Source organism: Triticum urartu, chromosome 1A (assembly GCF_056163025.1).
Source record: "Triticum urartu cultivar PI428250 chromosome 1A, HENAU_Tu73, whole genome shotgun sequence".
Classification (NCBI taxonomy): domain Eukaryota; kingdom Viridiplantae; phylum Streptophyta; class Magnoliopsida; order Poales; family Poaceae; genus Triticum; species Triticum urartu.
The window spans coordinates 305,634,964-305,648,855 of NC_141873.1; the positions used below are offsets into that span (position 1 = coordinate 305,634,964).

A 13,892-nucleotide genomic window follows, 5' to 3' on the forward strand; every position below is an offset into this window, starting at 1 on the left:
GGCTCGACGTGAAGAAGATCAATGAGCGTAACAAAAGACTCGACTGGTTCATTAGTGTATGGCTATCTATGCATGAATTTGTTAAAAAATTGCATGTGCTGAATTGAGTTTTTTTCTTCTTTGTCGAAATTATTGAATATGTGATGAATTGATGTTATATGATGGATGTGCATGACTTTGCATGAATATAAGAGTTTAGATATGAGGGACGTGGTTGTTTTGGAGGACAAATGAGGGGCCGGAGAAGGTTGTATTTGCTCAATCCGGTTGTAGTTGCTCTAAGGGCCTTATTCTAAGACCGGGCAATCGTCTCTTACAACAAAATATGAGAAACACTGACAAATACAGAAATATACTGAAACTTCAATGGACGTAGGCAAATATAGAAGGAATTGAATTAAACTCCATGGTAGTTTGCATCACTTAAGTTCACATAGACTCGCTGGTAATTACTACTCCCAAACCATTGCATTTGCCATATTAGCAGAGAAAAAGAACTACTCCAAGACCACTTGGCAACGCCACGAATAATAATAAAAATAGACATATTCTTTTTCGGTACAATTTAAACCTTTATCGATAGAAACAGGAAAAGAGATATATTGAATTGAACTCTGGTAGGCATCATAAAGTCTGCAGCAATTTCTCTCTCTCAAAACAAATGTCTGCAGCAATTAACCTGCCTGAACCAAAGTTCAGAAAAGAACCAGTTGGTAACTAATACTACTATGCAGCAAAACCATTGCGTTTGTTTGCCTCATTACTGGAGAAGAAAAACAATGAGCTTAACACTATACTCGAAGAACACATCAGAAGATTCAGAAGTGGGGCCAGTCACTACTGCACAACGATGGTTTCGTAGCATCGACTCCAGAACGGGGTACTGACCAACTCCTTACTCTGCTTCTCGCGCCTTGGATGATCTTCGCTGAATCGATGGACGGGCGAGAGGGACGGAGTCCTCAACGGCTGTCGGCCGGGGCCGGCACCACCATCTCCGGTGCAGTCGCCGCCGACCCAACGGACTCATCGGGGTGTGGCAGTGGCTGCGCCTCCGCCGCGGAGGGCTGATCGGCCAGTGGAGGTGGCCGCGGCTGTGTCACCGCCGCAACGAGCTCCTCCTCATTCCCGGACGGCGACGCTTCTGCGTCGAGAGCGGAGACGGGTCTCCACCTGGACGTCACTTCCGCTTCCTCGCCGGCAGCCAAGCGCTCTGCTCCCGGGCCAAGAAGAGACGAAAGGGAGACGTCAGTCCAAGAAACGAATTGCAAGCCAAGAAACGAACTGGACGCCAAGAAACCAAGAAACCACACTCGCAAGACGGGGAACGAATTGAGGCCAAGAAACAAAGTGGGAATTGGAGCAAACTTACGGCCACCGATGTAGTCGCTCCGTCTCGGCGCTGACCGCCGCCCAGTGTTGGCTGTCGGGTTGGCGCCCATTCCTGCCACCAGCACAGACTTCAGCGATGGCGGCGGCTGAGACACCACCTCCGTCCTCCTGCGCACCCCGTCTCTCCCAAGGCCTGCAAGAAACCAAGAAATCAAACTCGTAACACCAAGAATCCAAGAAAACGCGGACATCAAGAAGACGAAAAGCGTGCTTGCTGCTGATATTTTCCCGGGAACCCACTTGCGTCGATCCAGACGTCTATGGAGGACACGTCTTCGTCGTCGGTTGAGGCAGCCCTCATCCGTGCAGGTGGCCGCGACGTCCCGGGAGCGTCGCCGGAGGCCTGGCGCTTCTCTACCATCTCGCTCCCCTCGGCAATCACCGCGCACCAAGGAATCGATTCAACGCGTCTGCAGGAAGAGAACCAAACTACCACAGCGAGATGGGGTGGATCGAGCTAGAAAAAGGAAGCTACAGGAGAGAGGAAATTTATAGGAGAGGGGCGACGCGCGGAGGAAGACGAGACGGGCACTGGGCTCAGTGCCGCGAGTTGTTTGGGCGCGTGACGGCCCACTTGGGCCCGTTTAATGTAGGCGCAATATCTGACATACAAACCTGCTCTGACATAATTCTCAAGAAAAAAAAAACCCTGCTCTCAGATAGCACTCCTCTACAGAGCGAATGCGAGGATGATTTCTTCTAATTGGTAGACTGAACAACTCCGGTGCCAAGTCGTAACTGCCATTTATAGTTCTTTCATTGTGCATACTAGCACATATGCCCGTGCGTTGCAATGGAAGAAAATTTAGTATGCATTTAAAGTTGTGAGCATACATTTCTCAAATGCAGAGGCCGGGATGAGCCTCTTTTTTCAAAAATAAATAAATTTAAAGTTAGTGAGAATTATATATGCAAGTAAAACTATGTGCAATACGTGAAGTAATCAATTCACTATTTTTCCATTCATTTATAATAGGCATTTAAGAGTTTTGTTACGTCATCATACATGAGAGAAGGTCCATGAATTAATCAATCTACTTTTTCTTTCAATCGAAGAGATTTTTAAGGTATAAAGTTTCTAAATATTGTAGGAAATATGAACCATTTTTAAATCCTGAACAGTTTATCAAAAAATATGTACACTTTTAGAAAAACATGAACAAAATTTGAAACAGGAACATCTTTTAAAATTTACAAACATTTTTTGAAAACACCAATTTTTTTATGAAAACATGAACATAATTTGAATTTATGAACATTTTTGGAACATGTGTTGAAAATACATAACATGTTTCGAATTTTTTTATCTTTTAACATTATTTTGAATTGTGAAAATTTCACTAAAACAAGAATATTTTTCGAATTTGAACCATTTTTAAATTGCAATTCCTGTTTAGAAATCTCAATCAAATTTGAAAACAAGAAAATTTTCAAAAAGTTGGTAAAGTTTATTCAAGTTTCAAATATTCTTCGAAATAGCAACAAAATTTTGGAATTCTGAATTTTTTTTCTATAATTTCATATTTTTTAAATTTTGAACTTTTTTTGAGAATTATATAAGAAAAATAAATTTGAAAGTGAAAGAAGAGATATATAGAAATAAAACACAGAAACAAAGAAAAACGGGCCAGCCCATTATTGGTTGTCCTGTGCGAAGCTCCGAGTATTTGTCGCCCTGTGCGGAAAATAGAATTTTCGCAGATGCGTGGGCAGAAAAATAAATGGGCTGGCTTTGCTGGGCCACAACCTGCGGCCTATGTATGAAATTATGGAAAAGCCTTTTTTCTTTCTATCACACGAACACATAAGAATTTAGTACCACCTCAGATAGAATAAAACAAATCGGTGGTGAACGGATGAAAAATTTGGCGAAACGTATCTTGCTTTATACATATAAATATAGATATAGATGAACGTCCGTCTGCGTTCGTTTGGAGCTAAATGGGCACAAAATGCGGTTCAACACACGGGAGCAAACGGACAAACGTCTATTTTTCGTCCGGTTTCAACTCATTCCCGGCCCAAATTTAGGCATTTGCATCGAGACGGGCAGCGCGCGAACGGGTGGGACACGTGCCCTTGTTCTACCCTGGCCCGCCCGTCGGTGGCACAGACGTCCCTTTTCTCTTCCCCTGCTCCTTCCTCCCCCCCCCCCCCCCGCCATCGCCGCGGCCATCCGTCGACGCCCATTTTCCCAGCCGCCTTCCTCACTTTCTTGCCAGACCCGAACCACGATCGCGCCATGCCATAGCCGGCCCACGCTGGTGTTTTGAAGGACTTTTTCACCGACGTTGGTGGCTTTTTGTTGTTGCATCCGGTCGGAGAGAGGTTACGGCCGCCAACGACGCCCATCGACCCCAAGACCTTTCGACAGGCGCTGCACAGCCGCAAGGCGCTTCCCGCCAACGCCAACCTTGCCTGCTGCCTGTGAGGAGAGCTCGAGGTGCTCTTCCCGGCCGCGTCTCCACCACGACCGCAAGGTGTTCGATACTTTGCTCACAAGGTACTATGGATAGTGTGATGAGTATTTTTTTACACAACTACATTTATTCATCAGATGGTTCATCCTCGGATGACAAAGACCTTGTGGTGGCTGCATTGGTCGTCAATGACCACATTGCTAGGCATCGATCTCGATTTAGGAGATCAATCCTGGATCATGCTCCGGCCTTGAACCGCAATAGGTAGAGCGGCCACACCCTACTCTATGTCGATTACTTTGAGAACACCGCGCTCTACAAACCACATCAATTCTGCCGCCGCTTCCATATGAGGAGACATGTGTTTAATCGTATTCGGGAGGGAGTGGTAGGATATGACCCATACTTTGAGCGCAAAAAAGATGCCTGGTACTTCTTGAGCTTGCGTTGATTTTTTCTTTGAAAAGGAAAGGGTGATGCAACAAAGTAGAGATAAGTATTTTCCTCAGTTAAAAACCAAAGTATCAATCCAGTAGGAGGCACAAGCAAGTCTCCAATCTATGCACCCGCACAAACTAACAAACACTTGCACACAATGCGAAAAAGGGATTGTCAATCCCTTCACAGTCACGAACAAGAGTGAGATCTGATAGAGATAGGTATAAAAAATAAATAAAAGAGCAAATTAAAGTAAATATAAATAAATTGCAGCAAGGTATTTTTGGGTTTATAGATCTGAAAATATATGATGGAAAATAGACCCGGGGCTAAGGTTTCACTAGAGGCTTCTCTCTTGAAAGAAAAACATACGGTGGGTAAACAAATTATTGTCGAGCAATTGATAGAAAAGCGCATAGTTATGACGATATCTAAGGCAATGATCATGAATATAGGCATCACGTCCGTGACAAGTAGACCGACTCCTGCCTGCATCTACTACTATTACTCCACATATCGACCGCTATCCAGCATACATCTAGAGTATTAAGTTCGTAAGAATAGAGTAACGCTTTAAGTAAGATGATATGCTGTAAATGGATAAACTCAAGCAATATGATATAAACCTCATCTTTTTATCCTTGATAACAATAATACAATACGTGCCTCGCTACCCCTTCTGTCAGTGGGTGAGGACAATGTAAGATTGAACCCAAAACTAAACACCTCTACCATTGCAAGAAAACCCAATCTAGTTGGCCAAACCAAACGATAGTTCGAAAAGAAATACAAAGATATCTTAATCATGCATAAAAGAGTTCAGAGAAGACTCAAATAATATTCATATATAAACTGGTCATAAATCCACAATTCATCGGATCTCGACCAATACACCGCAAAAGAATATTATACCGGATAGAACTCCAAGAACATCGAGGAGAACATTATATTGAAGATCAAAGAGAGAGAAGAAGCCATCTAGCTACTAGTTATGGTGTAACGCCCCGAGACCGTTGTGCCAGGTGTCTTCCAGCTATTCGCTGTTGTTGCCTTGTCATTTGCTTGCGTGCCATGCATTTCATTTCATGTTCATCTTGTTGCATCATGGCATCATCATGTGCATCTTCATCTTAGCATGTTGTTTGTGGATGATCCTTGGGATCCAAGTATCATCCTTCCCCTTCACTCATCACCACCTCTTCCCCTCTTTTCTTTCTTTCGCAAGTGCCCCTCTACCCTCCTCCTCTAATGCTCAACTTTTTCCCAAAATTCTAGCACCATGCCTTGAACCCCCCTGCCAAATTTCACCTCTTTTAGAATTGTTTTGGTTGGGTTCAAAAATGCATCAAGTTTGAATTTTATTCACACTTGGAATATTTTTCTACTTTTAAAAATTACCAAAGCAATTTTATTAAATGCTACACAAATTCAGGATCATGAGGATATTTTTATATTACTCAAACTCCTCTCCTTTTCCCCTATTCTTTTCCTTTTGTTTTTCCGTCTGAAGAAAATTAGAAAAGGAAGAGAAGCAGAGCAACAGCAGCAGCAACCCCCAACTGGGCCTTGGCCTCCCAGGCAGGCCCAGCTAGCCCCGCGCCAGCGAGCCCAGCGCGCCAGCCAGCCCGCTCGGCCCCCTCTCCCTCCTTTTTCTCACTCGCTCGCTCGCACACCCCCGCTAGCCTCTTGCCACGTGGCCGCCTCAGCCCCACCTGTCGGTGCCTCCTTGTAGAATGAACCCACCATTTCCATCTCCTCTCGCCATCGCCATGGGGAGCCTGAGCCCGAGAGCGCGTGAGCTCGCCCTAGCCCCTCTTAAGCCCCCACTCCTTGTCCCCTGTCTCTCCTAGGGTTTCCCTCCTCCGCCGCCGCCGTCGATTGGTAGGTTTAGCCACCAGATCCGTCGTTTTGGCCATGTCCCGAGCGCATCTGGAAGCATGAGCTCGTCGCTGGCGTGATCCGCGTCGACCTCCGCCTCTCCAACCTTGTCTCGCTGCTTCCTCGTCGTCCGCTACGTCGCCTACGTCCCCTACAGCACGCGGATCGCCAAGTTCCTTGTCGTCCACTCCGGCTTCTTCTGCCTCAGCCTCCACCACGTCGTCGTCGGTTCCGGTCGCCTCCGTCCACCTATCGCCGCACCGAGGCCACCATCGTGTTTGTTGTGAGCAACTGCGTACCCCTGACCCCTTCGTTTTGGTTTTTCCACGCCATAGCTTCGATCCGCCGTATGCCCGAACCCGCCGCCGTCGGGCCTCGTCATCGATGTGTGCCCCGACCTCTACAGCTGTTGGGGAACGTAGTAATTTCAAAAAAATTCCTACGCACACGCAAGATCATGGTGATGCATAGCAACGAGAGGGGAGGGTGTTGTCCACGTACCCTCGTAGACCGAAAGCGGAAGCGTTAGCACAACGCGGTTGATGTAGTCATACGTCTTCACGATCCGACCGATCAAGTACCGAACGCACGGCACCTCCGAGTTCAACACACGTTCAGCCCGATGACGTCCCTCTAACTCCGATCCAGCCGAGTGTTGAGGGAGAGTTTCGTCAGCACGACAGCGTGGTGACGATGTTGATGTTCTACCGACGCAGGGCTTCGCCTAAGCACCACTACAGTATTATCGAGGTGGACTATAGTGGAGGGGGGCACCGCACACGACTAAGAGATCAATGATCTAATGTTGTGTCTCTAGGGTGCCCCTGCCCCTATATATAAAGGAGCAAGGGGGTGTGGCCGGCCAGGGCATAGGCGCGCCAGGAGGAGTCCTACTCCCACCGGGAGTAGGACTCCCCCCGCCCTTTCCTAGTTGGATTAGGACTTGGGAGGGGGAAGAAGGAAAGAGGGGGCCCGGCCCCCTTGCCCTAAACCAATTCGGTTTGGGCCTTGGGGGGGCACGCCCCACACTTCCTTAGCTTCCCTCCTTTTTCACTAAGGCCCATGTAGGCCCATTAAACCCCCGGGGGTTCCGGTAACCTCCCGGTACTCCGGTAAAATCCCGATTTCACCCGGAACACTTCCGATATCCAAACATAGGCTTCCAATATATCAATCTTTATGTCTCGAGCATTTCGAGACTCCTCGTCATGTCCGCGATCACATCCGGGATTCCGAACAACCTTTGGTACATCAAAACATAAAACTCATAATATAACTGTCATCGTAGCGTTAAGCGTGCGGACCCTACGGGTTCGAGAACTATGTAGACATGACCAAGACATGTGTCCGGTCAATTTCCAATAGCGGAACCTCGATGCTCATATTGGTTCCTACATATTCTACGAAGATCTTTATCGGTCAGACCGCATAACAACATATGTTGTTCCCTTTGTCATCGGTATGTTACTTGCCCGAGATTCGATCGTCGATATCTCAGTACCTAGTTCAATCTCGTTACCGGCAAGTCTCTTTACTCGTTCTGTAATACATCATCCCGCAACTAACTCATTAGCTGCAATGTTTGCAAGGCTTATAGTGATGTGCATTACCGAGTGGGCCCAGAGATACCTCTCCGACAATCGGAGTGACAAATCCTAATCTCGAAATACGTCAACCCAACAAGTACCTTCGGAGACACCTGTAGAGCACCTTTATAATCACTCAGTTACGTTGTGACGTTTGGTGGCACACAAAGTGTTCCTCCGGTAAACGGGAGTTGCATAATCTCATAGTCACAGGAACATGTATAAGTCATGAAGAAAGCAATAGCAACAAACTAAACGATCAAGTGCTAAGCTAACAGAATGGGTCAAGTCAATCACATCATTCTCCTAATGATGTGATCCCGTTAATCAATTGATAACTCATGTCTATGGTTAGGAAACATAACCATCTTTGATCAACGAGCTAGTCAAGTAGAGGCATACTAGTGACACTCTGTTTGTCTATGTATTCACACATGTATTATGTTTCCGGTTAATACAATTCTAGCATGAATAATAAACATTTATCATGATATAAGGAAATAAATAATAACTTTATTATTGCCTCTAGGGCATATTTCCTTCAGTCTCCTACTTGCACTAGAGTCAATAATCTAGTTCACATCTCCATGTGATTTAATACCAATAGTTCACATCACCATGTGATTAACACCCATAGTTCACATCGACATGTGACCAACACCCAAAGGGTTTACTAGAGTCAATAATCTAGTTCACATCGTTATGTGATTAACACCCAAAGAGTACTAAGGTGTGATCATGTTTTGCTTGTGAGAGAAGTTTAGTCAACGGGTCTGCCACATTCAGATCCGTAAGTATTTTGCAAATTTCTTTGTCAACAATGCTCTGCACGGAGCTACTCTAGCTAATTGCTCCCACTCTCAATATGTATCCAGATTGATATTTAGAGTCATCTGGATCTGTGTCAAAATTTGCATCGACGTAACCCTTTACGACGAACCTTTTCATCACCTCCATAATCGAGAAACATATCCTTATTCCACTAAGGATAATTTTGACAAATGTCCAGTGATCTACTCCTAGATCATTCTTGTACTCCCTTGCAAAACACAGGGCAGGGTATACAATAGGTTTGGTACACAGCATGGCATACTTTATAGAACCTATGGCCAAGGCATAGGGAATGACTTTCATTATCTTTCTATTTTCTACCGTGGTCGGGCTTTGAGTCTTACTCAGTTTCACACCTTGTAACACAAGCAAGAATTCTTTCTTTGACTGTTCCATTTTGAACTAATTCAAAATCTTGTCAAGGTATGTACTCATTGAAAAACTTATCAAGCATCTTGATCTATCTCTATAGATCTTGATGCTCAATATGTAAGCAGCTTCACCGAGGTCTTTCTTTGAAAAACTCCTTTCAAACATGCCTTTATGCTTTGCAGAATAATTCTACATTATCTCTGATCAACAATATGTCATTCACATATACTTATTAGAAATGTTGTAGTGGTCCCACTCACTTTCTTGTAAATACAGGCTTCACCGCAAGTCTGTATAAAACTATATGCTTTGATCAACTTATCAAAGTGTATATTCCAACTTCGAGATGCTTGCACCAGTCCATAGATGGATCGCTGGAGCTTGCATATTTTGTTAGTACCTTTAGGATTGACAAAACCTTCTGGTTGCATCATATACAACTCTTCTTTAATAAATCCATTAAGGAATGCAGTTTTGTTTATCCATTTGCCAGATTTCATAAAATGCGGCAATTGCTAACATGATTCGGACAGACTTAAGCATAGATACGAGTGAGAAACTCTCATCGTAGTCAACACCTTGAACTTGTCGAAAACCTTTTTGCGACAATTCTAGCTTTGTAGATAGTAACACTACTATCAGCGTCCGTCTTCCTCTTGAAGATCCATTTAATCTCAATGGCTCGCCGATCAATGGGCAAGTCAATCAAAGTCCATACTTTGTTCTCATACATGGATCTCATCTCAGATTTCATGGCCTCAAGCCATTTCGCGGAATCTGGGCTCATCATCGCTTCCTCATAGTTCATAGGCTCGTCATGGTCAAGTAACATGACCTCCAGAACAGGATTACCGTACCACTCTGGTGCAGATCTCACTCTGGTTTACCTACGAGGTTTGGTAGCAACTTGATCTGAAGTTACATGATCATCATCATTAGCTTCCTCACTAATTGGTGTAGTAGTCATAGGAACAGATTTCTGTGACGAACTACTTTCCAATAAGGGAGCAGGTACAGTTACCTCATCAAGTTCTACTTTCCTCCCACTCACTTCTTTTGAGAGAAACTCCTTCTCTAGAAAGGATCCATTCTTAGCAACGAATATCTTGCCTTCGGATATGTGATAGAAGGTGTACCCAACATTTTCTTTTTGGGTATCCTATGAAGACGCACTACTCCGATTTGGGTTTGAGCTTATCAGGTTGAAGCTTTTTCACATAAGCATTGTAACCTCAAACTTTAAGAAACGACAGCTTAGGTTTCTTGCCAAACCATAGTTCATACGGTATCGTCTCAACGGATTTAGATGGCGCCCTATTTAATGTGAATGCAGCTATCTCTAATGCATAACCCCAAAAAGATAGTGGTAGATCGGTAAGAGACATCATAGATCGCACCATATCTAATAAAGTACGGTTATGACGTTCGGACACACCATTACACTATGGTGTTCCAGGTGGCGTGAGTAGTGAAACTATTTCACATTGTTTTAACTGAAGGCCAAACTCTTAACTCAAATATTTTACCTCTGCGATCATATCGTAAAAACTTTTATTTTCTTGTTACGATGATTCTCCACTTCACTCTGAAATTGTTTGAACTTTTCAAATGTTTCAGACTTGTGTTTCATTAAGTAGATATACCCATATCTGCTCAAATCATCTGTGAAGGTCAGAAAATAACGATACTTGCCGTGATCCTTAATACTCATCGGACCGCATACATCAGTATGTATTATTTCCAATAAGTCAGTTGCTCGCTCCATTGTTCCGGAGAACGGAGTCTTAGTCATCTTGCCCATGAGGCATGGTTCGCAAGCATCAAGTGATTCATAATCAAGTGATTCCAAAAGTCCATCAACATGGAGTTTCTTCATGCGCTTTACACCAATATAACCTAAACGGCTGTGCCACAAATAAGTTGTGTTATCATTATTAACTTTGCATCTTTTGGTTTCAATATTATGAATATGTGTATCACTACGATCGAGATCCAACGAACCATTTTCATTGGGTGTGTAACCATATAAGGTTTTATTCATGTAAACAGAACAACAATTTATTCTCTTACTTAAATGAATAACCGTATTGCAATAAACATGATCAAATCATATTCATTCTCAACGCAAACACCAAATAACACTTATTTAGGTTCAACACTAATCCCGAAAGTATAGGGAGTGTGCGATGATGATCATATCAATCTTGGAACCACTTCCAACACACATCGTCACTTCACCCTTAACTAGTCTCTGTTCATTCTGCAACTCCCGCTTCGAGTTGCTACTCTTAGCAACTGAACTAGTATCAAATACCGAGGGGTTGCTACGAACACTAGTAAAATACACATCAATAATCTGTATATCAAATATACCTTTGTTCACTTTGCCATCCTTATCCGCCAAATACTTGGGGCAGTTCCGCTTCCAGTGACCAGTCCCTTTGCAGTAGAAGCACTCAGTTTCAGGCTTAGGTCCAGACTTGGGTTTTTTTTTCACTTGAGCAGCAACTTGCTTGGCGTTCTTCTTGAAGTTCCCCTTTCTTCCCTTTGTCCCTTTACTTGAAACTAGTGGTTTTGTTTACCATCAACACTAGATGCTTTTCTTGATTTCTACCTTCTCGATTTCAGCATCACAAAGAGCTTGGGAATCGTTTTCGTTATCCTTTGCATATTATAGTTCATCACGAAGTTCTACTAACTTGGTGATAGTGACTAGAGAATTCTGTCAATCACTATTTTATATGGAAGATTAACTCCCACTTGATTCAAGCGATTGTAGTACCCAGACAATCTGAGCACATGCTCACTGTTTGAGCTATTCTCCTCCATCTTTTAGCTATAGAACTTGTTGGAGACTTCATATCTCTCAACTCGAGTATTTGCTTGAAATATTAACTTCAACTCCTGGAACATCTCATATGTTCCATGACATTCAAAATGTCTTTGAAGTCCCGATTCTAAGCCGTTAAGCATAGTGCACTAAACCATCAAGTAGTCATCATATTGAGCTAGCCAAACATTCAGAACGTCTGCATCTACTCCTGCAATAGGTCTGTCACCTAGCGGTGCATCAAGGACATAATTCTTTTGTGCAGCAATGAGGATAATCCTCAGATCACGGATCCAATCCGCATCATTGCTACTAACATTTTTCAACTTAGTTTTCTCTACGAACATATAAAAATTAAACGGGGAGCAACATCGCGAGCTATTGATCTACAACATAGATATGCTAATACTACCAGGACTAAGTTCATGATAAATTAAAGTTCAATTAATCATATTACTTAAGAACTCCCACTTAGATAGACATCCCTCTAATCTTCTAAGTGATCACGTGATCCATATCAACTAAACCATGTCCGATCATCACGTGAGATGGAGTAGTTTCAATGGTGAACATCACTATGTTGATCATATCTACTATATGATTCACGCTCGACCTTTCGGTCTCCGTGTTCCGAGGCCATATCTGTTATATGCTAGGCTCGTCAAGTTTAACCTGAGTATTCCGCGTGTGCAACTGTTCTGCACCCGTTGTATTTGAACATAGAGCCTATCACATTCGATCATCACGTGGTGTCTCAGCACGAAGAACTTTCGCAACGGTGCATACTCAGGGAGAACACTTATACCTTGATAATTTAGTGAGAGATTATCTTATAAAGCTACCGCCGAACTAAGCAAAATAAGATGTATAAAAGATAAACATCACATGCAATCATAATATGTGACATGATATGGCCATCATCATCTTGTGCCTTTGATCTCCATCTCCAAAGCATCGTCATGATCTCCATCGTCACCGGCATGACACCATGATCTCCATCATCTTGATCTATATCAATGTGTCGTCACATGGTCGTCTCGCCAACTATTGCTCTTGCAACTATTGCCATCGCATAGCGATAAAGTAAAGCAATTATTTGGCGCTTGCATCTTATGCAATAAAGAGACAACCATAAGGCTTCTGCCAGTTGCCGATAACTTCAACAAAACATGATCATCTTATACAACAACTTATATCTCATCACGTCTTGACCATATCACATCACAACATGCCCTGCAAAAACAAGTTAGACGTCCTCTACTTTGTTGTTGCAAGTTTTACGTGGCTGCTACGGGCTGAGCAAGAACCGTTCTTACCTACGCATCAAAACCACAACGATAGTTTGTCAAATTAGTGTTGTTTTAACCTTCTCAAGGACCGGGCGTAGCCACACTCGGTTCAACTAAAGTTGGAGAAACTGACACCCGCCAGCCACCTGCGTGCAAAGCACGTCGGTAGAACCAGTCTCGCGTAAGCGTACGCGTAATGTTGGTCCGGGCCGCTTCATCCAACAATACCGCCGAACCAAAGTATGATATGCTAGTAAGCAGTATGACTTATATCGCCCACAACTCACTTGTGTTCTACTCGTGCATATGACATCTACGCATAAAACCTCGCTCTGATACCACTGTTGGGGAACGTAGTAATTTCAAAAAAATTCATACGCACAAGCAAGATCATGGTGATGCATAGCAACGAGAGGGGAGGGTGTTGTCCACGTACCCTCGTAGACCGAAAGCAGAAGCGTTAACACAACGCGGTTGATGTAGTCGTACATCTTCACGATCCGACCGATCAAGTACCGAACGCACGGCACCTCCGAGTTCAGCACACGTTCAGCTCGATGACGTCCCTCTAACTCCGATCCAGCTGAGTGTTGAGGGAGAGTTTCGTCAGCACGATGGCGTGGTGACGATGTTGATGTTCTACCGACGCAGGGCTTTGCCTAAGCACCGCTACAGTATTATCGAGGTGGACTATGGTGGAGGGGGGCACCGCACACGGCTAAGAGATCAATGATCAATTGTCGTCTCTAGGGTGCCCCCTGCCCCCGTATATAAAGGAGCAAGGGGCGTGCGGTCGGCCAGGGCATAGGCGCTCCAGGAGGAGTCCTACTCCCACCGGGAGTAGGACTCCCCCCCT

At 44.1% G+C, this 13,892-nt stretch overlaps 1 protein-coding gene across 1 annotated transcript; it reads right to left on the reverse strand.

Moving 5' to 3' along the window:
- Window positions 1–838: 838 nt before the first annotated feature.
- LOC125532787 (uncharacterized) lies at window positions 839–1,827 on the reverse strand. Its single transcript, XM_048696701.2, has 3 exons — window positions 1,633–1,827; window positions 1,373–1,525; window positions 839–1,213 (listed from the first exon to the last, which is right to left on the reverse strand). The coding sequence occupies exons 1-3, from the start codon at window positions 1,751–1,753 to the stop codon at window positions 963–965; spliced, it is 525 nt and encodes a 174-aa protein (XP_048552658.1). The 5' UTR covers window positions 1,754–1,827; the 3' UTR covers window positions 839–962.
- Between the last annotated feature and the right edge of the window lie 12,065 nt (window positions 1,828–13,892).